We start from the raw sequence: 27,677 nt of genomic DNA on the forward strand, positions 1-27,677 counted from the left end.
AAGTTACAATGGTTTCCCTGCAACAGTTACCAAGGTTTTCTGACCTGGGACCTACTGGAAATTCAAAATCTGTTTATTATTGTCAAATGCAAATATTTAATAGTACCTCTATTTAAGAATTTTAAAAAATCCAAACACCAAAGAACAAATCAGCATTTATGTTTTTTAATCAGTGGTGCTAAATTTTTCTTTGTTACAATGTCACCTTCCAAAAATTTTATTCTCAACAGTTAGAACAGGTATAAGCATAAAATTAAGTGCACTTTCAAACAATGATGACTTGAAAACTACAGTGCAATCTCCCAAAACAAAACAAATTAACCGCAGAAAGAACTAGATTTTCACTAGTCTCAGGATCAGAGCTGGTGTGGTCCTCACTAAAATACACAGCATTTTATTTAGAAGAAATTAGTCTAATTTTTAACACAACCAAATAGCTTAATATTCTCAAGTGTGCTGCCAGATATGCTGCAAACAACACGCATTACTATCAAGTGTGAAAACAAGAATTTCACGCAGCACAATGCACAGACAGCTTAAGTTAAGCTCTTCTGCAGCAGCTCCAGGCCAGAGTTTCTCCAGAGTGCAGTTATTTACTCAAAGCCAACAGCAAACTGGAATCACAATTTCCTGGATCACAATCCACAAAACTGCACCACCTCTCATACAAAAATGTTTTTAAAAATGAAGGTTGTGCATATTCACTGTTTTTTATTTTCTCACACTTCATTTGAGTATTTGAACCCCAAACATTTGAAGTTATGGGTTGGGAAAGGACATACTGCCTAAGTAACATTTTCCTGAAAATCATTATGTCCTTTTGAATTACTTTTACTCTCTGCAAGTTACCTGACTTTTTGCCCACTCCTGAGGAAGTTCGCCAGTGTAAATGCTGATAATTAGATCAGGCCAGAGGTTACACTCTGATCTGGTTCCACTGCAAATTCATCTGAGCCAGAAGCAAGGACGCACTAGGAACAGTGCCTGCTCCCTCTCCAAACCAGGGAGCGGTGCAATCCGCCACCCACACGCATCCCAAGCAAAGCAAAGAAGACTTAAATACATACATAACATCAATTATCAAAGGTTCAGCCACCAAAAAAAAAAAGGAGAAATGTTTTTCTATCAAAATAAAAGCAACAGTTTGGGAAAATACTTTTTTGATATTATATGAAAAACATTCAGAAACTTATCATTATGACGTCAGCTGAGAATACAGGAACAATGTCTCCTACCCCAAGGTGATGAATGAAAAGGGTAACAACTTCATAACATACTACAGCATGCACTGGGTCAGTATTCAGAGAGGAAACAAATTTTGGGGTCTAGTATACTTTTTCTCCATTTCAATCATTCATTCATTTATTTTTATTATAACCCACACAAGTGGAATAGCAAATTTGAGGAAACATTACAAAATAATTTTCTGTTTTGACAAGAATCAGCATAAAAAAATAAACTAAGAGATTACTGTACTGTATTAAGGAAAAAAAATCTGCTTTCAATATCCTTACATAACTCAGATAGAAAAAAAACAGAAAGGTAAATTCAAGCAGTCCCACTTAGTGAGTTATTCTCATTTTCTCTAAGTTCAAAACCCAGACAGCGCACATTTAACTGTAGAAACACGCCACCCAAACCTGTAGAATCTCTTCAAATTAAATCTGCTCTGACAAAAACAAAACCAGGGTCCTGATATCTAGGGTAACCCCTCAGATCCAGTCACCCTTAATTTATCAGCACAATGATAAAGCTTCAGAGCAAAATTATTTTCTCCACCAAGGGTCAAATGTATGGTTTTCTGAAACTCAGGCATTTCTGGAGGATCACAAGAACTACCAGGAACCTCTTTCAACTTCAAAGAACACATTGTTTATTTATATTGAGAGACTATATAATAGGAGGTCTTGGTTTTGATTTTTTTTTTATTTTATTCAAAGCTATCAGTCATATAGAACGACTTTACATGGAATTTATGCTGATCTTCAACTTCCCCTGAAAACTGTCTGCTTGCAGATAAGGAGGAAACTAGAAATAATGAACTCATGTATCAATTACATGTCAAAATTATTTAGCTACTTCTTTCAGAAAGCTAGAATAACTGCATGTTGTTTTGAGCTTCTCTGGCATTTTTTTTTTCCTTCTCAAGTGTCTTGCAAAACAAATAAAATATCTACAGGTAGAGCTCACACTCTGTGTAAATGGACATCATAAAGCAATGCACCAAAACATGCAGAGGTCTTTTCTTTCTCTTCCTTTGGATTTTCTCTTTTGCGGATTCATTAGTTATTCTCAATTTTTTCAACTTATTCTCTCCCTCCCCTTTCCAAAGGGAGATATATTCCCATATCAGGTAGGTAAGTTAGCAGATACTACACGTCTGTCTCTCAAAAGACATCTCAAGAAATACACATCTTTCACATGGAAAGAATCTGAGACAGACTGAAGTCCAGAACTCATGGCAATCATTTCTCTCCTGCATTTGGGTTCTCCTCTTATCACAGGCAGCTGTCCTGGTACCATACCTCGTATGCAGCGGCATCCCTGGACTGGATAGAGCAGGCCCAGGCTCTCCCATGTGACACCCGAGCTAAAACTGATTTCTGGCAACAAACCTTATAGATAAACATGTACTCTCTGAAGAAAATACAGATCATGCCATATCTATCCGAGATTATGTTAAATAATGAATTCTTCACAGAATGAGGAGCTCCAAAATGCAAGATTCCCCAATACTAGCATAACAAATGTGTGTATTTAACACGTGTTTGGTGTCTACATTTCAATGAAAAACTGATACATCAATGGATTCCTTCCAAAAGTAAATGATGCCAGATCATTTCAATTAAAATTTTTTAATTAAACGACTACAGAGTTGTATGATTTATAATCATAAACAAATCAGTAATCATTAGATAACAACTTATTAAAGCAAAAGACAAAAATTAGAATAACAGAATGGTTTGGTTTGGGAGGCACCTCGAAGCTCATCCAGTCCTATTCCCTGCCATGGGCAGGGACACCTTCCACTATCCCATGGTGCTCCAAGCCCTGTCTAACCCAGCCTTGGACACTGCCAGGGATGGAAGGTCCACAACCTCTAGGAAATAAATTCTACTGAATCAGACCACATTCCATTTTAATCTTGTTGTCAGGTAGGTAACAGAGATCCTGGGTTCCTCTGGGACCTCTACAGCTGCTTTAAAGCAGCACTGCATTTAAACATACAGTAGTACTGCTTTAGAAGAAATTGGTGCAGTAACTAATTCTTCCACGATATGGACTGGAGAGAGTATCACTTCTCTTCTGGTCTTCCACCAAGAACATATATTTTAGTTTATTTATTTTATTTTTTGACTTTGGTGACAAACTTGTAAATTAGAATAATCAAATCCTAGGCTGGTTTGTTTCAGAAAGGACCATAAATCTCATCCAGTTCCACCCCCTGACACAGACAGGAACACCTTCTGCTAGACCAGGTCGCTCCAAGCCTTGTCCAACCTTAGCCCAAATATTGTTCCCAAATGATGCAATCACCCCACACAGAACAAGAACTATGGTCCTGTTAAAACCACAACTCCCCAGTATCCTGGCATCTGCTTTATCCATTCAAAACCATGTGGATGACCTCCTATCAGCATCACCTACCAAGAACTTCAACAATCTACCTATGTGTCACCATCCTGCTGCTGCTGGCTTCTCTCCAAGGCCAAGCACTGCTCACAAGTGCTTTCTATGCTCCCAATCATTCAGCTTTGTTCCCTGCCTGTGAGAGAGAGGTCTGTGACAGAGGAACCAAGGTGAAGCACAGAGGCACCATAGAGGAAAATCTCAGCCACGAACTCCAATTAACACTCTGAAGGCACATGCTGTTGTAAACACTTTAATTACTCAGTGAAATGCAGCTATTTCTACATCAGCACACAGAGGCTGGGAGCTCATAAATTATTTCACACCTACAGAGCAAACAGCCTGAACAGTCAGAAACCAAACTCCAAATTTCAACTCCCACCCCTAGACCAAGCCCCCTCCCTGTTCAAATATTTTCCTGAACTTTCACCCAGCTAGAGCTGTCTACTCCGAGTATTAAAAGGTTAAAAGGTAACCCATTTTCTAATTTAGGAGAGTTGCCAAAAGGGCTGATTCATACAAAAAGTCTCAAATCATACAGGAACCAGGTTTCATTTCCCTGCTTCCTGAGGGCCCACCAGAAAGGTGAAAGAGGAGTCACCACAGAGAATAGGATCAGTTTTTAAAACTGAAAAGCAAGTACAATATCTGGCTATCAGTCTCAGGATACAAGTACAACAACTCGAAGAGAAGATAATCTTTCCTCTTGGAAACACTCCTAATTTTACACTCACTGATGGCACATATGTACTGTGGCAGCTGATAATGTTCTACAGTCATTACAGCTGACTCCAAACATTTGGGAGATGTCCCAAGGGGGCACTCAGCAAACACAGACTGGAAGCAGAAAGAATCTCTGACATTTCGTACTGCATCTCCCCCACGCTGGGCATTCCCAACTCGGAGAAGAATAGGGTGAGAGAACAAAAAATCCTGGAATGGTTTGGGTTGGAAGGACCTTAAAAATCATCTCATTCCATCCCCTGCCATGGGCAGGGACATCTTCCATGTCCCAGGGTGCTCCAAGCCCTGTCCAGCCTGGCCTTGGGCACTCCCAGGGATCCAGGGGCAGCCACAGCTGCTCTGGGCACCCTGGGCCAGGGCCTGCCCACCCTCCCAGCCAGCAATTCCTAATTCCCAAGATCCCAAAATCTGTCCCTGCCCTCTGGCCCCGGGAAGCCATTGCCTGGCTGCTGTCCCTGCATGCCTTGTCCCCAGTGGCTGTGCAGCTCTCCTGGAGCCCCTGGAGGCCCTGGCAGGGGCTCTGAGGTGTCCCTGGAGCCTTCTCTTGTGCAGCTGAGCAGCCCCAGCTGTGCCAGGCTGGCTCCAGAGCAGAGGGGCTCCAGCCCTGGAGCATCAACAATATGGAAATACTCTAAAGGTAGTGCCTAAAGGATTAACATGACTTGAGAGCCTTTTTTCACAGACCTGTTCCTAAACCATCTGAGACTATGTGACTGTGTATATTGTCACTTATTGATATTTATTTCTTCCCTCTACAGACTAAAAATTCTAGAAGAAATTCTGGACTTCTAAATATTGCACAGAAGATGTATTATTCTCCATTTGCTGTTCATATCACCATGTCTTGTTACCAATATCCACTAAAACTAATTAAAAGACGTTACTTTTCAAACAACAGAACACAAGAGAGTGACCCAAATTCCTTCAGAAATGGTCAGCTTCAGAGACTCCCAGGTGTAGCTTCCATCTTCCTCTTCCAGGGAAGAGGAGATTACTCAGGTGATCAAACTACTACATTAGACCATCAGAGAGTTCTACACAGAGCCAGACCACAGGAATCACATCAGTGATGCAGCCTAAGTGAAAGTGAACCTTCTCCACAGTCTGTCTTTGCTGTTGAGACCCAAATACCTGCAAACAGAGGTTTTTCAACACCCATCATCTTTTGTGCAGAGGGCTGAAAACCATATATGAGTGCAGATTATTGGGAATATGATACACAGCATAATGTATGAAAAAACTGTACAGACCTCTGACACTGTGCTTTGAGGTGAAGAATTTTGTTACAAATTAAAGCACACCAAGTGAACAGATAGAACATGTCACAGAAAAATACTAATCTAAGTCTAAAATAAAAACTAAACTAGAACAGAGTAAGAATATGTGATACAGATAAAGGTTCTCCTACCACCCCAAGGTGCAGCAGCAAATGAAACTCCCTTTATATGAATCAGCTCCCTCCTAAACAGAGCACAATAGTCTTAAACTTAGAGGCTCTTCAAAGTAAAGAAACACAAATCTCTCTCAGTTTGGATATTTTCGTTATCTTCGACCTTAGTTTCAACAGATGGAAGTTTGCCTTTGATGATTAGACAAAGTTGCCAAAAATGCCAAAGTCACATGTTTTCCAAATAATGGAGCTACTACAGTCTTGATAAAAATTCCTTGAACAGACTCTTTTTATAAAGAACTATTCTGACCTATTCTTTTAAAAGTAAGAAAAATAATTAAAATATGGCACTACTGAGCTAGAACAGAAAACATTTCTTAATCTCTTTGCTACTCACAACTGGCAAAAAAGAAAGCCTAAACACTTCTAATCATCGTACATGGCACTTTTCCTACGCTGCAGTTACTTTGTAGAGCTTTATAATCAATTATATTGCCTTTCCTTCCTACATATGATTTTTTAGCTCCCATAAAATGCAGCGAGCATCCCTAAATGAGTCAAAACTTTGTCAACATTTAAATTTTGCCAACATTTAAATTTTGTCAACATTGTCAACATTTCCAAACAACTAAGACTGCACCCTAAAACAACCATAACTAGAGAAAATAAGGGAATGTAATAGAAATATCAGCTAACTTGTACTGGCACCACAGGGTGCTACTTAGGAGTGATGTAACTAGATCACAGTATTTCATTTTTCCTCCACATGCATTTATAGTTTTCAATGAAGTGAAAATGCACTGATAACAACCAGATGTTCAGTTATGGATACCAGTTCTTAACAAGCTGCTGAAAGAAGCCTTTATAATTTAAAGCTTTGGGAGCTCCATCCTGCAACAAAATGTTAGCAATAGTTTCTACATAGCAGTCATACAATTAAATACTAACATTGTATCTTTTCGCCGACTATGCAGTTCGAATCATTAGCGTACACTCTTGAGTGCTAACATTAGCAAAACCAAAGAAAAAGCAGAGTATCCATAGCACACCCAAGGGAACCATAAATCAAACATCAACATATGGTAACACAAGGGTTATAAGGGACTGCACAAGTCTAATTGATGAAAACTGTATTTCCTATAAAATTAAAACTGAAACCTTTATCCCTGGCATTTTGTACAATGCAGCACAGCCTGTTTTTCAGACAGGTAATTCAAGATATTTTTAATAACTCTCAGACACAGCAACACAATGTTGAAGAGTCCCAGAGTCCCTACTGCAACCTATTTCTGCCTTGAAGCACATTTGCCTTTTGCAATACAAATTAGCGTTGAAAAAGATTTTCTTAAATTCCCTGTAAAAAAACTGAGACACTTCCAAAAATGTTCTGCCTCCCAGAAAGGCTCTGGAGCCTTTCCTAACCAAAAAAAAAAAAAAAAAAAAAATGTTTGGCTTCATAATAAGGGACAGAGATCTGACATGTATCTTCTTCCACACGCCACACTTACTTAGTAATTTTGAGAAATACAGTCCACCTGCCATTTCCAAGTATGCTGTAGGTTGTTTTGTACACATAAATGAGCTTATTCTGCCAAGGCTGATAACGAGAGCAAGCTCAGAGGTGAGTGACATCTGCCCATACCCCAGAAAAGACTGAAGCCTTCATGAATTCAGCATCCCTGCCAAGCCCAAACTTCTTACATTTAGAATCCCAGAATGGTTTGGGTTGGAAGGAACCTTAAAGCCCATCCAGCCGCAATCCCTGCCATGGGCAGGGACATCTTCCACTGTCCCAGGTGGCTCCAAGCCCCATCCATCCTGGCCTGGGACACTCCCAGGGATCCAGGGGCAGCCACAGCTGCTCTGGGCACCCTGGGCCAGGGCCTGCCCACCCTGCCAGCCAGCAATTCCTAATTCCCAATAGCCCAAAATCTGTCCCTGCCCTCTGGCCCTGGGAAGCCATTGCCTGGCTGCTGTCCCTGCATGCCTTGTCCCCAGTGGCTGTGCAGCTCTCCTGGAGGCCCCTGGAGGCCCTGGCAGGGGCTCTGAGGTGTCCCTGGAGCCTTCTCTTGTGCAGCTGAGCAGCCCCAGCTGTGCCAGGCTGGCTCCAGAGCAGAGGGGCTCCAGCCCTGGCAGCATCTCCGTGGCCTCCTCTGCACTGGCTGCAGCAGCTCCAGCTCCTTGTGCTGTTGGAGCCAGGGCTGGGGCAGCTCTGCAGGTGGGCTCTCACCTGAGCCCAGGGGCACAGGGGCAGGATCCCCCTGCCCTGCTGCCCACGCTGGGGCTCAGCTCAGGGCACAGGAAGTTTCTGGGTCCTAGTGCATATGGCTGGGGCATGTCCAGCCTCCCACAACTTCTGGGGTACAACCAGGATATACCAAAATCCTTCTCCTCAGGGCTGCTCTCCAACCAGTCTGGAACAACTATGTATCTGCCTGCAAAATACCACACACAGGTATCCCAAGCACCTCAAGCGACATTCAGAACAAGTTCAAAAGGAAGGAGCGCAAAACAGCTGCACAGGTTCCTGCACCTCTGTTCCTGCATTCTGAACATGGAAATGGCTTTCCATGCTTTAAAAATAATTTTACAGTTTCAGTGAAGGTGAAAAATACAAGCTTTAACTGGGGTGCAGGCAAGCAATATATTCAGACAGCAGCTGCCAGCTGTACCCACCTCTTCACCAAACGGCATCTGCAGAACCCAAGGGACACACTAATTGTCAAAATCCTCTGTTAAGACTATTGAATGCTCTTAAGAAAATCTTTGCTGTTCTGAAAGATACTTTGAAGACCAGCTCAGCATGGAGATTTTAATGGTCTGTCACCAAAAAAAATTCATCTTTGATAGCATCTTTACAGACAGGCATTCTGTTACAGTGCCATTGCAAGCTGCCAAAACTGTCTGTTCTCTCTGAGGTGATCCTAAGTTCTGACACAGAGATCATTACAAGTTTGAATACTTCATGTATTCCACTTAATCTATTCCTTCCCCAAATTCACATACTAGGCTTGCAGCTCTCTTGATTCATTCCAGCCAAAGACAAAAATGGACTAGTCCCTTGAAGCAGAACAGGGAAAGAATCTCTAGTGATAACTGATCAGGGAGAGAGAGGGAAGCAAGAAGTACACTCATTATGAAAACAATCCTGATCACCCTCTTGAACAAAATTAATAATAAAGTAATACCTCATAACACCTTTTTGAAGAACATAGTTGGACTGTGTATTAGAGAACACAAGTTCTCCAGTATGTCCTTTCCCCTACCTATTTCCCTTCCGACGTATGGGAACAAAATTCTTAGTTAAAGCATTATCACACCATTAAACATATTCTAGTGATAAACAAGACAGTAATACATATTTTTTTTGTAAGTGTTAGCATACAATACCAATGAGCAACATGCTGTTTCAGAAGTTTAGCTAAAAAAACTTATTTCACCAAAAAAACCCAACTAACCACAAAACAAAAATCTTCCACATCTATCTCATATGAAATATAAGTTTTTGATATAGCTGAATATTAAATTATGGACACACTTTATAATCTTCTTTTTAAACAAGCCATTTTAGCATTAGATTTTATAGTAATCTAAGTGCTTCCAGCAGCTGCTTCCACTTGCAGCAACCAGATTCACACAGGAACAGAGCTGCTGAGATGTTCGGTTGTGCAAGTGGGTGAGGAACTATCAAGCTGGCATATTTTCTCCTGCTGGAAAGGCATTATGAAGGATACTGGACTACATACAGGTACTTCCAAGAAAGAAAAATAAAACTCTGAAGGATTTATGAACTTGCCCGTATATCACAGTCCTCTCAGCCCTTTGTACTTCCTCTAATCTGCCCCAAACAAAGTGTGTATGTGCTCCAGGAAGTCCTGACAAGCTCTGTGGAATGACACTTTGAATCACACCACTAATTCATTACACTCTACCTACACAAATCCCTCACGTTAACGTTGACAGAGCTGCATTTAATGACAGTAATGTTTCAAAAAACATTGCATCTTTGTCAGTTTTCCAACCAAAAGAACAATCCCAGCCACGAGGTAGCAGAGCTCTATACTACACTGTAACAGACAATCTGAAACTCCTCCAAAGCTGCCATGCTTCAGCTGGGGCGCTATATTTTAGACACAGACTACAATGCAATTTAACACTAAAGACACTGCTCACTCCACCTTTAGTAAAGTTTATCATGGGGAAAATAGTCAAAACTCATCAGAACACTTCCACAAAAGTGAAAGAACACTTTTTTTTCCCAAAGAACAAAGCATGCTTTCCTACATAAAACACTAAAGTATGTTTTATGATACATTTCCCAACAAGACGTGGAATCAACATTTCTCAAATCCAACAGATGCATGAAAAAAAAGCCATGTAAACAAATCTGGAGATCTACAGAAACATTCCACTTATTAATTTCTCTTGTCCCTTCTTCAGACATCAATTCACTGGAATTTTAGAAATCAGTATTAAATAGCACAGTATGATTTATTTTCAATTTAAACCCCCACAGAACTGCAGAAGAACTTTAGTTTTCACCTTACTGCATACCCCAGAGCTGAAGTGACACCTCCACTGTACCTTCCCCTGTACCATGAGCACAACCATTTCCACCAGTTACTGTCTGTGTACTGACAGGGGTACCTGAAACAAATGGAATAACTTCTGTTGATGGTTTGAACTGGGTGTGAGATGTTCATCATGTACTTCTTCCAACAGAATACTCAGGGCTGGCACTGGCAGCAGCTTATCATTATCTGTACTGCTCCATCACATGGAACATTCAAATACAACTATTTAAACAGTATAAACCCATTACTACAATTTCATAGTCTCTCAAATGCTCAGTTTATAACAGAAGACTAAGTTAAAAAAAAAAAGCCTACTTACAAGAGGGGAATTTCAACAATGAGCTGGATGAGGCAACACAGCAACTCTTCTATAAGGTCTTCACACTCTGCTCCTAAAAAAGAAACACAGCAAAGGATTTCTGGATTTTTCAAATACCAAAACAAAACAAAGATTCAAACACACAAATGCAGATGATCAATATCTTAATTAAGGAACAACCACTAGAAGTTCTAGCTGTTAAAGGACATAGGATTTTTTCCTGAAATAGAAAGCACTTGAGATTATTAACAGAGAAAATGGTGACACCTTCTCTTTTTTACATAAAAAAGTAACTAATAACAAATGCATAAATTAAATGAGGTGTTGGTATTGTAGGAATGTGCTAATATTTAGCACAACTAGCCTTCCTTTACTACTTACAGAAGATCATATTAAACAGTGTTATTACTAACAGCTGAACTAATCACTGGTGACTTCTCACTGGTCCACAGTTAAATGTCCTTCCAAAATCTCCTGCACTTCACGTATTTTCCCACTCTGTTTTTTAAATCCAAGAGAAGAATAATCAGAGACAGTGTCATTTGTCTATGATTCACTGAGCAATATCATAAAAGAATGTCAAAAGAATGGAGCTCCTGAGCAAGTCACCACTGCTCCAGACTAATATAGATACAATGTTTTCATGGATGCATATTTATCCATTGAGGAAGTTTTACACATTGCAATCACAAGTTGTGCATTTTAAGGAAACAGAAATCACTCTCTAGTCATATACAATGTGATAAAATGCATGCAGTGATGCAGAATTATTTAAAAACTTGCAACTAGTCTAAGAAATAAAACTGTTCATATTTTACATGAGTAATTTTTAAAAGCAACTGTAACAAAAGACTTTCAAGATTCATTAAAGAAAAAACTTATTAAACCACTTGAAGTTATCATATAGTACTAAAAACCCCAGAAGATAAATCTCTTGGCTCATCAGGATTTTTCTGCTTTCAAAAATAAAATTATGAGAAACCTAAAACATCAGAAAGAAATGGAGGGTTTTATAGCACTGAATGGCTTAAGAGTGGCATAGCTGATCCCCTGCATTACAGCATTGCAGCACAATAATTACCCAAATGCCTGTTTATTTTGTATTTTCAAATAAATAAGTTCTGCCATAAACACAGCTTTATAGCCGGGTTACAGAGGTGTTACTCTGCTTAACTCAAGTTTGTTCTTGAATACAGAACTCAATTTTAAGAAGCACACCAGGGGGAATATTCACTATAAAGCAAAATTATTTCTTTCCACAATCAGTTTATTAAAAACACATTAAAAATTGTCACCTAGTGAACTGCACATTCTAAAGGAAATCAGTTTTTTATCACGGAAACGTGGTTTCCTTTATATAGAATCCCCCATGAGTAACACAATGCAGCTCCTGTTAGTAAAACCAAGAACTGCTCAGAATATTTAACCTTGGACAGAAACCACAGCCAATAACGGAGCACAGATAATATATTCTGAAGTAACTTGAATGTGACATTTTCCTCAGGCTTTCTGAACCTAGAAAATGCTTATAAAGCAAGACTGCTACTAGTTCCCAACAGGTACCTAATTTTTCTCCCAACAGAAAAAAGTGAAAAGGTTAAAAATGTAAAGTGAAAGCATTTTTAAAACATAAATTTTTCCACCACACTGTATGCACAACTTATATGAACAGAGAATAAGGTTATTTGAATATGAAAGAAGGCTTTTCTCTCAAGACAATATTCAAAATAAAAGAAGAAAACACTGGGTTAACACAGTCACATAGAATGAAAGATGTTATTTAAAAAAAAAACAAAACAACAACTTAATTGCTGTAATCAATGTCATTCAGCTACAGTAATTAATGTATCCTTTTCCCAATTGGGGCACACGCATTCTTGTTTAATTTTCATCTTGCCAAGACAATGAGGAGGATGCAAGCCAAATCTATAACGTGAGAGAGAGCTATAAACACAGAACACTCTGTGTTTTCATAAACAATGCCTCTTTCAATAGCAGGATAAAGACAATACACACAAGACTCATTCACATTAATAGATCACATACTTGGATCAAAGACCTCTAAAGCCTTGGGGAAAGTAAGTACAGGGTGAACCTGTCCAGATAAAATTAGAGGAGGGAGAGGAATCATAGGTGTATCTTCCAAACTGCACTGCAGAAATTACAGCAATTACACAGGTTTTAAAATGTCCAGTCATGCTGAAGCACCATTTTTTTCATCAGCTATATTTAAGTCCTCAAACATGGATTATTTCATTTTGCAAGAAATTTTATGGATTCCGACTTTTTGGGGGGGGTTGTTTGTTTTGGATTTGGTAAATATATATATTTTATATATGCATATATATGTATATATGTATACATATATACATACATATATATACATATATATATATATATATATATACACACACACATTGTTAACATTTTTTTATAATGCAATTTTTTTCATTTGTTTTTAGTTTTTCAGTTACCCACATTACAGACACTGGATTAGCACACACTACACAGGTCAAATGGCTTATGAACATGAAAGCAGAGATGCCAGGAGGCCCCAGTTCTAAAACCAGTTCAGCTCCATCTTCTCAAGAACCTAACTACTACATTGAGAAGACCTGATCTAGTGGATGCCTGAATATCTTATCTGATCAGTAAGATATTGAGGCATAACAAGGTATATCCTCATCTTAAATGCTACTTGTTTTTCTGCCCTGTTGCTCACACAGAACCTGGACACAAGTAATAAAATAAATAATTCCTTGCAAAACAGACTTAAAAGTTCCACAGGTTTTGTGATTTGGTCTTCAGCTCTAATTACTCTTAAAAACTTACAACTTCTGCTTGATAATAATGAGTACATAAACTGATTGCCTTCCCTCATTTCCTTTATGTGATAGCTGAACATGCATGAAATCATTTAAGGCTTGCAGTAAATGTCTTTTTATTTATTCCCTTCTGTATGTCCTCATACTTGCTTTAATATGTCACAAACAGCCCTCAGTAGCCTTGTGTTTAAAAATTCCTCTATAGATAATGAATAAAGCTTCCTACTACAGCTCAGGGAACAGGTTAAATGAATCAATAGTCTGATTTACACTACAATACTCAGCATGTGCTCTCTTGCACCTTTGAGTCACATTAGTTAAAGATTGCAGAAGTTACAGAATACAGACATTGGAAAGATGAATGATTTGTGTTAGTGAGACTAACTCCAACTCCAGCTGAGCAGATGCCGACTCCAGTTTGGGATTTATTGATATCAGGACATTTTCAGCTGAATCTTAAAGTATATGGGTTTAGTCTCTCTGTGGATTTTCCTGCAATCAAAATTCTGAAATATTGTCCAAAATTATAAGCAAATTCCAGTCATGGATGAAGAGGCAAAGGCTGCAGCATCTGAAACTCCTAAAAAGAACACGTTTCTATTAATGGTAGGCCTTCTTTTGAAGCAAATCAATAACAGCACTATTAGCAGCAACTCAACTCAGGGCAATTTATTTGTTAGGCTAAAGTACACCCATGGACTCAGGCTTCAAAAAAATCCCATTTTATGACACAAAGCAAGGTTGCACAGCTTTCTTCTGAGCCTCAAGCACAGTGCAGCAGGAAAAAGTATGAACTGGACATTCAGAAAAAGTGAAAGCATATGAACTGCAAAATCTGAGATAAGGCAAATATGAAACTTGCTACCTGAACAATCCTGACTATGTCATATATAGTCTATATTGCTGAGCAGTCAGTGACAGGGATGTTTTCCATACATAGGACTCTCACAGATTATAATTATACACTTCTCCCTGACACACCAAATATCCCAGAGCAGGTGCTGATTGCAGTGTGAGCATCCTGACATGCTGACACTGCAGTTATGTGCTATGAGCTCCCAGGTGCTGCATTTATATCAGAGAGCATGGCACCAGAAGATATTGTCCAGTCAGAAGGATAAAAATATGATGCTCATAGAGAAACAAACACCACCACAGAGTGATTTCCAAAGGATTTGTGAGATGATCCTGAAAGAAACAATAACCTTTTCTCAGAAGGCTAAGAGACTGAACAAAGCATATGAAAATGGACCACAGGGTAGAGAGGTTGTTTGTGCTGTTGGGTGATTGCACTGTTCTTTCCAATGACTACTGACCAGGCAGTGAGGAAATATAGAAACTTCAAAATTCAGACATGGGATTAAAACTTCTTTTAATTTGGATATTTTATTTACATCAAGCAGTTCATAAGGCTTTGTTTTATTCTCACAATTGAAGAATTATAAATAATGCAAAGCCCTAGTAAATGAAAAAATAGTATGGATGACTATGAACTTAATTTTTAAAAAGCCTCTTCACCAAAGATAGTAAAAAATTTCCATAAAAGTACTAATAAATCTATCTAAAATTAGGAGCAATATAGGAATAATAATATTATTATAATAGATTAATAATTTTATAATAAAAATATATAACAATAACAGGAATATTATATTTTCCAAAAAGTAGACATCAAAAATTCAAGAAAGCTACACTTAATTATAAAAATACAAACAACAAACCACTTCATTTTCTTCTACTTACTTTTAACAGGCCCTAGCACAACTACAGTTTATTACAATTCCTTCATGATACTTCCATCTTCCTATAGCTGAGCGTAAGCCTTATTACCACCTTCTGGAGATATTTAAAAGTAAGATTTTTAGGACTCAAACCCAATGGCTATGTAGCCTCAGCATGTTATGAACCTCAACACCCTGAGGAAGTTCACAGGAACCATCTCCAATTGGAAACCCAAAGACGAGCCAAGGAGCAGTTCATTTCCTGCCTCACCAGCAGACCACACACAATTACTTTCCTAATCAACAACATCCCATGAACAATCTGCTCAGAGGTAATTGCTAAGTACATTTGCCATCAATATGCACAGAATTATTGCTAATAAATGTCACTGTGAATTACAGCCAAGTGCTACTAGACATGTATAAGCATGGGTCTACCCTGGCGACAAGAATCACTTTCCATACCACACTGCAAGGAACTCCCAGGGCAAGAAATAAAGATCACAGGGGCTCCAGCTGACAAAAGTCTCAGCTTTTCCACACATCCCACTGTGGCATGCTGTACACTGAAGCAAGAGGTGAGCCATTTCTTTAATCCAGAAATAAACCCACAGGCAGTCTGCAGGGATAGCTTATACACAAGCAGATACTCTTTTCCAGTGCATCAGCAAGCTGACTTCCCTCCCGGAGATCACTCATGACAGTTTAAATACATTAAACCATTTCAACATGTAGCACTTAATCCTTTGGCACCACAGTTCTGATTTCCCCAGAGCACTGTCAGGAGCCAAGGAGTTAAACAGATTTTAAAAACAGTTTTCACTGCTGGATGAGCAAGCAGTGACTCGGTGTTCTCAACACGTGTCCTCCTCACAGGAAATCCAGAGTCAGACACTCTTGGTTGTTCTCACACCATCCACTCACACTGCTCCAGCATTCTGAGACTTTTTGGGCTTCATGCAACATGCAATTAAACACTGAACAGTACTTTGACTTGGACTTGGCAGTGCTGGGTTGACTTGATGATCTTAGCGGGCTTTTCCAGCCAAAATGATTCCATGATTTACCCCAAAGCAAAAGAAATCAAGGCTCCTGTGGCAGCATTATCCATCATGCACTCCACGAGAGCATCTTGATACAGGGCTACACCAAGATTTGTGGCAGACAGTGCAATTGATTTTGAATGCATTTGTATTATTCTTATGCAAAGATAACAGCTTCTTCCTTGAGCATCTCTCCTGCCATCTTCCATCTTGCATAATACATACTTCACTTCTGGGACATGAGCCCATTTTAGTAATTCTGCCTAAATTCTGTACTCTTGTATAAACTATTGCCCCCAAATTAAATTTTAGCAGTTGCTTTCTCAAGGGGTCAATTCCAACCAAAGGACTGTTACTTTCTTTCACTAGATCCCTAAAAATAGCATTAATTCCACTCTGTGCCTGCTGTTGGTTTATAAAAAAGATGTGAAAAGATGCACTAAATTGCAATATCAATGTTTCAATGTTCATACATGGCCACCTTCACCTCAATTCCTCTGAAGAGGACCATTATCACCTTTCAAACTGTATGAAAATCACTAAAGCTCAGGCTGATCTACAGCACCACATCTCAACAACATTCAAAAAAAGTCAGATTAAGCTAAATCGAACTCTCTAGCACTTAATTTCTGTTTTTAATGCAAAGTTTGGGATTCTGAGTCTAAAAAACATAGAATCATAGAAGTATTTAGACCTAAAACACCTGAGGGAAAAGACCCTTAAGATCAAGTACAACTATTAATGTAACTCACTAGTCCAGCACCAAACCATGTCCCTGTGTGCCACATTTACAAACATCAGGACATTTAAGTTTCTCATGGGATGTTTCACTTGCACTTGTGTGTACACACCATATGAGCTTGGTCCTGCTTTCTCTTCATAAGTAAAATGAAGTTGCAGCTCCTCTTCTGACATTCGACTGATGAATACTTTCAGCAAACAGCAAATAATGAACAGTGCATTGTGAGCCTGCCAGATAAAGAGGTGGCTAGAAAAGAACAAACAAGAATCAGTAACACTCCACCAGCAAACATGCATCAAAAGCCACAAGAAAATAAATGTCAGAGTAGACAAAGTTCTACAGTTGAAGCAAGGAAAAGTGTTTAAGCAGGGAGTCTGCAGTTGATGTTAGAGAAAATACAATGGGAATGTATTCAAAAGTAGTTTAGAAAATACAACTTTATCCCTAACTACATTTTGTGTCATTAAAAACACCACAGTAGACAGAACTCTTTGAGAAACTCACCAAACAGTTCAGCAAACTTCTAGCGGCCTCTAGACACTACGGACTCTAGGCACACAGACATTTTAAAACTTCCAGCAGGTTCAGACCTGGAAGCTTCCTGGCTCCCTGAACCTTAGCCCTTTTCCCAGGTGAACAGCTTTCAGGTAACAGCAGGCATTTATGGACTTCATAAGCACCATACAGCACAATTTTCTTATGCAATACACACATATATTTTCCAACCTTTCTGAATGAAAGGGAAATACAGCTGCATAAGATTTTTTTGAGTCCCAGTAAGCCCTGCTGGGGATCCCATGCAGCAGCACAGAGTCAATTATTGCCGAAAGCTGTACTTTCAAGGTATTTTAGGATTAAAACAGTAACAGCTATCTGGGCACAAGTAACTTCTTACTTTAGATGCAAGCAAAAAACTTGATGGCAGTCATGGGAGCAAGGAGTAATTCCAGCCCCAGATCTGATGAAAATGGGACACTTATCTGTGGGTGGGAGAGAACAACTACAGAAAGTGTCCCGCAAAAAAAAAACCCACAGTGCTGCACAAGTAACCTATTGGGAGCTCTCTCCTACTGCTGAAAGGGGCAAACAAAACCAACAGCAGCTGCATGACATAACATGAAAGCAGTATTTTGATACATATTTACATCTTCATAGACATAGATATTTAAAATATTTCCAAGATAAAATACTGGCTCATACATTAAGTTCAGCCTAAAAGTTCAGATAACTTTTAAAGATTTCTAAGGCAGTAGTACCCATACCTTGCACCATTTATATAAAAATGTGTTCATCTAACATACAAATATGTACTTTTGCCCAGTAATCTACCTACCTATTACACTTAATTTCTGTGTTTAGAGAAGTACTAGACACTTGTTCTGTTTCAAACAGCAGTTTAAGAGAATTCTAAGGTTTGGTCTGTAAGCATGTTAATTAGCAGTATAGAAAAATTCAAGAGCTAGCAACAAAAGGAACACCTAAAAATTAAATGGCACACACAGCTTTTTTCTGAGAACTTACTTCTGACATTCTGCTGAAATTTTTAACTCTTTGGTTCTAGAAAGAAAGACTTTAATCAATGATCCAAGGTTTCCTGTTCGAGGATTCTTCTCAACTAGATGAGGCAAAAAAAGATACAATCACAAAGTATGAATAAACTGACACTACCTAGTTCAAATAACATTTAGAAAAAAAAATCAAATTTCAATGTCTCAAATGTTTCTAAATAAAGCACAGTATGTCTTGGTTTTCTGTACAGGCATTCTTCTTTCTAGATTCTCTGGTACATGGTTTACTAGTCCAAAATTGTTCTCTAAATACCATTAATCCTAGATTTAAAATATCTCAAGCATGGGATACTCATACTCATACTGTTTCTTTCCCATATTTGTCTGTAGTACAACAGCCTCCCATCAGAAAACTGGGCAGGTCTTCACAACTACCTTTCACCTTCTCGCAACACCACTGATCACATTTATATCACCTCTTCCTCTCATCCTCTAATTCCTTCCCCTTACTGATCATCTTAAAGGGCAAAGGGAAAAAGACATAGTAGAGATGGAAATATTTGTTTTAAACCTTGCAGTCATACCAAGTTCTGTAAAAGAGTTATCAATGGAGGTAAAGGTTTGGGGTATACATAAACACACTCTTTACACTGCTTTAATTTTAGTAGGGCAATACATACAAATAGAATGATAAAGGCATCAATGTGGGATTAGAATAGGAATGATCTCTCCCAATTTTTCTGGTAAAGTACATGGAAAAAAGATGGCACAACATCTCACCTAAAGACTTGCAGACTGAGATTGTGGCTTCTTCCAAGAGCTTTAAATCAGCACTAGGTGAGAGGAAAAGAAAACAAAACTGGTTACACAAGCAATTGGGTTCCTGTACTTGAAGTGAAAATTCATTACAAAACAGTAATAAAATCTTTCTATTAAGCACTTAATTTTAGCCATCCATTAGCTAGTTGAGGTCAGTTTGTCCAACCTCCCTGCTCAAGCAGGATCTCCTAGAGCCAGCAGCCCCTGACTGTGTCCAGGTGGCTTTTGAGTATCCCCACAAGCTCTCTGAGTAACTCATTCCAATGCTCTGTCATCCTAACATCAGGCAATGCAATATTCTTTTGAAGCACAGCAACTATAAAAAAGGAAACTAATATTCAAAAGTGAAATGTCTGTCAGAGTAAAATTATGTCAGTGTTTTCTCCCAGGGAACAAGGAACAGAATGAGAGAAAATAGCCTCAAGCTGTGTGAAGGGAGTTTTAGGTTGGATATCGGGGGAAATCCCTCCATGGAAAGGGCTGTCCAGCCCTGGCACAGCAGCCCAGGGCAGTGGTGGAATCCCTGTCTCTGGAGGGATTTAAAAGCTGTGCAGTTGTGGCACCTGGGGACAGGGGTCAGTGGTGGCCTCGACAGTGCTGGGGAATGGTTGGACTCCGCAGTCTTTGTGGTCTTTTCCAACCTAAACGATTCTGTGATTCCATGAGCATTTTATTACTGCTAGTTTTGCAGCTTCAGCGCTGCCATGCTCAGTTTGGTGTTACCAAAAATACAAACAAAACAGCAGCCTACAGAAAGAACTTGAACTTTTTTACAAGAAATTTCACATGAAATGACACACTTTTAAAAACGTGAATAAAAGAAACCTCCATCTGACATTTAACCTCAAGCTAACCAGCTCTTTCCTTTTAACCAATGTTATTATACTAGTGCAACAATCACATCAGATGCAGCAAATTGTTCCTAACTTCATTAATTGCCTCGTGATATGCCTCAGAAAAACATTATCTGAAAAGAACAATAAAGCACTAAAGCAAAACCTGACAGCAACCACTGAAACCACACTAGCTGCGTCAAACACATACTTCTGACCTACCAGTGCAGGGCAACTGATCTTCAAAAACATCCTTAACAGATGGGAAAACAAGACAAATCATCAGACGCTGTGTTCAATGCCACACTGAGCAATATGAATATTAATAACTAAAGGGCACCCTGTTCCACCACTCTCATCATTACAATTTTTTCCTTCTATCTTGTCTGATCCACCCTCTTCCAGTTTAAAAGATCACCTCTTCTCATATCATGAACTGCTCATATCATGAACATATGAACATATCATATCTACTGCTCAGTGTTTTGAAGAGATGGTAGAGCGTCTATACAGACTGAACATATAGCCTGACCTTCAGGGACTTCTGAAGTTCAAAAAATTAAAGGATGGTCAAAAAATTTAGTTCAAGCCTGCAATCATAACACAATCCTTTTTAAATTTGCATGGTAATTCAGTTTACAGCACACTGTTGCATCAACCTGAGATTATCAGCGGTGCTGTGTGGGAAGCTGCTTAACAAGCTCCAGTGCTGAAAACCCTGTGGAGCCATGCTCTTGGAAGCTGTGGAGTTTGAGCTGTTCCCCAACTCATGAGGACTAGAAGATACTGTAAACACAGCAGTCAAAAAAATTATTTCAAAACCCTTCAACAGGAAACTATGTAAGACAGAGACATCAAATTAAGTTTTAAGATGCCTGCAAATTTTATTGTATATCAGACTAAATTACTGTGCACTGAGCTGACAGCTGAGACAGCTCTTCACCTACAGCTAAATATCCTAAGACAACTTTAGATTATGCAGATTGGTTTGTCCTGATATCAATTACCAGCATTCATTCTTCTCTTACAAACTGCTTTGAAACACAAGATTCAGAAAGAACAAACTTACACTTTGATATATACTTTAAAAACATTAGGCTTGGTCTCAAAGGTGGTCTCTTGTTCTAGCACTACAAACATGCAGAGTAATTAAAAACAAATGGTATTGAGCAAGAACCACCAGCACATCACCAGCAACTACGGACAACACAGTTTTCTAGGTCTATGTGACCTTACATTTTTTTAAAACAACAAAAACTTCTAAATTTGCCCAGCTGGCTGCTTGTCATCAGGATTTATTCCTTGCCAAGACCTGACAGGCAGGGAGGGTGAATATTACAATGGACAACAACTCAGTAGACAGTTTTAGGTACTGAAAAATCATAATGTAACACAACATGACTCCTCCCACTATCCAAAGGTCCTGAGGACACAGTCAGAGCGGTAATTGCTCCAGGATTTAAACCCTAAATGCAGACATTCAGCATTTGAATTATGGTTCATTTTCTCCCTAATTTCTAAGGTTAGGTTTCAAAGTACAGCATTCTTACAGATTTTTTTTCCTTCTCTTTTGAGTTATTAAAACCCACACAAAGTCCTCAAAAAAATTCCACGGAGTTGTTTAGTTTCCACAAGTTGCCAGGATCAAAACCAGTGGCAAAGCAAGCAAGGCTTTCAGATCTTCAGCAAAGCTTTTAACACTCCAGTAATTCTTTTTCATACTAAAATGAAGTTTAACGCTTAAAAATTAACTACAGCCCACTGCCTCTTATTCATACAACAAGAACACAAAAGTGAATTTTGCCACACTCAAGATGAGGCAACAACTACTGTAAAATTTCAGTTCACTCAAACAAAACACCTAGTGAGGGGGAATTACAGCAGAAATACCACCCCAACAGACAGACACCACTGAAATGCCTCCCCAGGGATGGACTCATGTAGACAATATCATGGACAGGTACAAAAAATAGCAGCTCATTCCTAAGTACCATGGGCCAAACTCAGCAGTGACTTTCTTTCCTTTTTTTGGGCAGGAAAGAGAAGCGAGAGACATGGAAAAAAGCTGTCTGGGTATTTTCTTGTGCAGTGAAGAGACAGAAGGTAAATTACATTAAGATTTGGACAGAAGATGCCAGAGCCAAGATTCACAAGGTGGCACAAATGAAACAGTACAACCAACTGTGGTACCAATTTTTCTCTACAGTCCCTGTGGAAATAACATCTGGTTAATGAATGAATGTAAAAATGGAAACTCAACACTGAAACATCTGCCACAGAGAACTCTGCTAATTAGTACTTGAATTGTATTTCAGCCCTAACAAGAGCAAGGACTGATAAAGTGAAGCTCCTTCACTGCACTGATCACAAATAAAAGTTCCAATTCTCTCTGAATTTGAACTCTCACCAGAATTAGAACTCTCACCTGAGGAATACGGACTGCCCTGTTGTCAAGTATCTGTCAAATACATGTCTGGAGCACAAATCTGATGAGAAGCAGCTGAAGGACCTGGGAAGGGGCTGAGCCTGGAGCAAAGGAGGTTCAGGGGGCCCTTGTGGTTCTGCACAGCTCCTGACAGGAGGGGACAGCCGGGGGGGTCGGGCTGTGCTCCCAGAGAACAGGGACAGGAGGAGAGGGAACGGCCTCAGGCTGTGCCAGGGGAGGGTCAGCTTGGATATTGAGGAAAATTTATTCATGGAAAGGGCTGTCCAGCCCTGGCACAGCTTCCCTGGGCAGTGGTGGAGTTGCCATCATGGGAGGGATTTAAAAGCCATGCGGATGTAGCACTTGGTGACATGGGTTAGAACACATAAAAGTAAAGGACAGAATTGTTAAGGATGGAGTGTAAAATATTCCCTGCTCTATGAGAAACATTTGGTATATTCGCAATGTGAAACAGATTATCTATAATTCTATTGCTAGTAACAAGCAGGCAGTGAGTATGAAAAGTCAACTCTGCCTGCTGTTGATGGCTCTGCTGAGGATCAGCAAGAAACCCAGGCACTCCAGTAACATCCAGGAAGCTCTGCCCTGGACAAGACACCTCTGTGGAAACTAGTCACATGCATAGGGAACAAACAACCTCTGAGGGAGGTTGGGCCCTTGCACAGGTTGCCCAAAGCAGCTGTGGCTGCCCCATCCCTGGAAGTGTTCAAGGCCAGGCTGGACAAGGCCTGGAGCAACCTGGTATAGTGGAAGGTGTCCCTGCCCGTGGCAGGGGTGTGGAATTGGATGATTTTTAAGATCCCTTCCAACTCAAACTGTTCTGTGCTTCTGTGACACCAGCTTCAAGCCACGGGCCTTTAACAGAAGGATCACAGTGACCTAGGTGAGTTTGCACATGTACTTCAATTGGCACAACCTGCACTGAACCACCTCGCTTCCACAGAGTAGTACATATTTACATATTCACCAGTTCTACAGTTTTCCAAGAAATGAACAAAAGGCACCACCTGATGTGGGGATTCAAACAGGCTGTGAACATCGGGGGCAAACAGAATAGATTCAAATCAGAATATTCTTAACTATACAGACTTTACCAGCTCACTTGGATACAAGCAAATTTGTGAGGTGCATGGTTGCTTCCCACACACTTCAGGAAAAAAATCCAGGCTTCACAGCAGTTCCTCCCTCATGCTGTGATCTGATGGCCAGCATTTTCAACGTACTTAATAAAAGAAAAAAAATACTTTATTTTATTTGCTTTTCTTTTATGTAGAGGCTAAGCCCACAGACTTCAGCAAAACTAAAATATTAATTTTAGTGAAATTTGCTTCCTTGACAGCACAGCCTTGTTTAAAGAAAATTGGTTTGTCTTTGTTTATTTTAAAGGTATCCAAAGAGGAGAGGTTTTACAGTGGCAGTGATTATTTTCTGTAACATCTTAACACTACGTAATAAGAATATTTTGCATACCAATTGTCACTAAAAGCTGCTCCAGACACAGGCAGCATCTGTGTGACTGCAGCTATCACACATCAGTGGTGAAAGTAAAGAGTAATCAAGGATAATCACTATTTCTTTGGGATTTAATCACTTTGTGTTTGCAATCACTCATCACAGTGCAGAGTTTCTTCATCAGGAAGTTAGTTTTCTGTAAGAAAACCTCTTTTCAGTAGAGATGGGAAAAAATGGCTAACTGAGCAGTCTATTAATCAATAAAATTTCATCATTTTCAAAGACTGTAAATTTTTATTTCTGGCTTCTTACAACCAAAAAGCAGGATCCTGCAGTCAGCAGGATGTTTTTGTAAAAAGTATTACTTCGAAAAAGAAAAGGAAGGAAAAAAAGAAAAAGGAAAAAAACCAAAAACAGTGGCATTATAAATAGGATTATTTTTAAATGGTTGAATTCAACTGCCTTACTTTAAATTTACTAACAATCAGTCTTCAGCAAAACGATAAATATTAAGACAGTGAAGGCTGTTTCCTGGCAGCAGCCAACTTTGAAGAACGTGGTTTTATCCACTTTTCTTTTAATAGCACCACAATAGAAGATGTTTCAAAGTTGCAGTGACTTCTCTTAAAGTATCTCCACATAGCAAGAGAAAGCGTTCTGCCTAAAAGCTGCAATTATAAACATATTCACATCACAACACCTGCCCTTAACATGGTAAGAAAAAGAACCAAACCAAAGCAGACAAGTAGCCCTCTAAAAAAGGAGGGGGTGGAAAATAAAACAAGCAGCTTTCCTGACAGTTTTTTCCTCATAGTAAGGCCTTTTTTCTTTGCCATTGAACACAAAACAGAAGAACCGGGGCATTGACTAAATTCATACTGTGGGAATGCTGATTTTAAAGGCGTAGTTGGAGGACAGACATCAAAGAGTACAAGGCAGGGTATGATTTATTGTACCATTTAAAAAATGTAGCATGGTAAGGAAACATAAAAGCTTCCCATCTCTATGTCTTTCCATTAAAGGCCCATGCACATTATTCTTGAACCACCAACTCATTTATAACTCTGGGGAAGGAACAAAGCAGAGCAGTAAATATTAAGCACATGATTTTCAGCAAGTTCTGCTTTAGTTAACTTTAAGTTTTCCATCAGAAAATAATTGTAACTAATACCACCACTAAGGAGGAGGCTGCATTCTTGGTACCAAATCACAGAAAAGTCAGACAAACACAAAGTCTGCCTAGACTGAGAGCTAACACTCCAAAGCAAACCTCATAGCTCTTAATCCTGACAGCACTAAAAAAACCTTCCAGAGAAGCTGTATTTAATTTTTCCAATAACCAAACACTATTGGATTGATAGGGTAGTCATCTAAAGTATAGAAGTGGCAGATTTATACAGATTTTAATTCAGGTCCCACAAGTCCATTCTGTGCCACAAATAAGGACCTGTGAAGGAAAAAAACAGGAACATGCAGGAGTGTGAAATTGGAGTACCAAGTACTTCCTAATGGCTGAAACCAGAAATGCCTCCACAGACACTTCAGCAGTACCTGCTTAGCACGCATGATTTGCTTTATGGAAGATGATATCGCAATAAACCTCTTACAGTGAAAAGCGTGAGGCAACCTAAAACTAAACTGCTGGCAGCTGTTCCTTGGAATGTCATTTATGTTTGTACCACTTATCTGCTCCCACTCCTAGGCTGTGAAAGGCCCAGTGGCTTTCTTTACGTGCCAGATATCCAGGCTGGCTGTGGCTGTTACTATTCACTCATGCCAGGGGAGTCACAGGCAGCGAGCAGGAATTCACCATCACCTCATTTCTGATTACTGACAACTGATAGTCCCTCTTAGTATTTGCCTAATTATTAAGAAAATTAACAGTATGAGAGGAAGAACAAACAGCCCAGGAAGGCAGAATATTAGACTCCTCGCAGCAAGCTCTGCTTTGATCACATTCTCCTGTTCATTTTTGGATGGCAAAGCAGGTTTAAGCAATCCCACCTTTTAGCTCAATAGGCTGCTGTGCCCCAAAAAATCAACCCCTCATCATGCCAGAATTGTTTTGTGGTGCCAAGCTATGAATCACTGTTGGGAATTATCTTGGCTGAAAAACTAAACACTTCTGCTGTGTTTCCCAGATAGATTAGCTCCTAATTAAACCTACAGAAGAACAATATCAACACTGGAAGAGATAGTGAAAAGGCAAGAGCATCTTGCATCAATGCTGACAGAGATAAAGCAACTTTGCAGTCAGCAGCACTGGTATTTGGCAAACTTTACCATACAGAAACAAACTATTCCATACAGAAAACTACCTTGTGTTCTTCACAGAAACAGACCAAAAAGTCAACAGGACTGAAAAAAACAAAACCAGTAAAGAAGGCGCGGCTCAGTAAATAAGCAATGCTAAACAATTTCACATGGAATCAGAAAAAGAGAGATTAACCCATTCAGTCAGGTAGAGGTCAGGAAAAAAAAAACAAAAAAGAGAACCATGAAGATGAGACATGGATAAAAGGAGGAAGAGATCAACCAAACTGAAAGGAGAAAGAGAGAAAAGCAAAACAAGGACAAATGAAGAAATACAAAGTGCCAGGAGACACAAAGCATACGAAAATGAAGACAGCAGAGTGCCAAAAGTGGTGCTATTTTTAAGATCTGGTATCATGTATTCATGTTTCTTGAAGTAACAAGACATTCCCCATCTCTCAAGCCAAGGCACAAAAACTACTGTTCCACAGAAGATCCAGCTCTGCTTGACACCTGGGATCTACCGCACCTGGACTAACTTGGAACAGCATCTGTAAAGCAAAGCACTAGTCACAAGTTCCTAACTAGAAAAAGCATACACGTAAAAGTGTTACACTGATTCAGATTTCCCTTGGAATCCTTCCTTGCAGATACTGTTTCCTTGCTATGACCAATGCTTCTTGACAACAAGGGAAATTTGTTTGGCATCTGTTGCTGAAAGGAGTAAATCTACCCCAGCCTCACCACTCACCCACCTCGCTGGTTTTTGCTTGGATCGTTTGGGTTTGGCTGATTGCTTTTCCTACGAACATGAACTTGTCTACCACATTCTCTTCTAGTGATTTTCTCTGCCTCCTCCCCTATGGTACTGACATATGTGGAACAGAATTATATCCAAAGCAGCACCCAGGGAAGACAGCCCTCTTCTCCCTGGGGATCACGTCAGTCCCTTTGCAAAAACTTCAGGAAACAGATCTTTTACTCTGAAGTATCACCAACTGCCTCCAGAAAAAAACCAACACAAAACACTTAAACTGCTCCAAATAATACTTGCAAACAGTCACTAGTTTTGCAACAAACCAGAAAAAGTGAATTTAAAAAGAGAAGAAAACTGTAAGACTCTGTCCTGTATGACAGGTGAAAACTGGCTCCTTTCCACAAATCAAAACAAGCATCTTGCTCGTGACACTTATGCCTCATTAAAAAAAGAGTTAATTTGGTAATTTGGAAGATTTCAATCTCAGAAATTGACATTGACCTCTATTGTTCCATTCCTGCAGGCAAGGTTATCTGATATAGACAAATGCTGAGAGTGCTGTGCAGCCAACACAGCCCGATTTCACTTGCCAATGGTTGTCTCAGGTAGATGCAACTAAAT

General features: G+C 39.4%; 1 protein-coding gene across 3 annotated transcripts in view; it reads right to left on the reverse strand.

Moving 5' to 3' along the window:
* The window catches only part of DYM (dymeclin), a 209,696-nt gene that overhangs the window by 168,249 nt on the left and 13,770 nt on the right, over window positions 1-27,677 (reverse strand). For all 3 annotated transcript variants that reach the window (XM_030969399.1, XM_030969398.1, XM_030969400.1), the window contains exons 3-6: window positions 19,277-19,329; window positions 18,510-18,603; window positions 17,098-17,234; window positions 10,658-10,730 (exon numbers count right to left, since the gene is read on the reverse strand). In XM_030969399.1, the coding sequence (XP_030825259.1) occupies window positions 10,658-10,730; window positions 17,098-17,234; window positions 18,510-18,603; window positions 19,277-19,329 (357 nt within the window). The remainder of the gene's footprint in view (window positions 1-10,657; window positions 10,731-17,097; window positions 17,235-18,509; window positions 18,604-19,276; window positions 19,330-27,677) is intronic.

Source organism: Camarhynchus parvulus, chromosome Z (assembly GCF_901933205.1).
Source record: "Camarhynchus parvulus chromosome Z, STF_HiC, whole genome shotgun sequence".
In the NCBI taxonomy this organism is placed as follows: domain Eukaryota; kingdom Metazoa; phylum Chordata; class Aves; order Passeriformes; family Thraupidae; genus Camarhynchus; species Camarhynchus parvulus.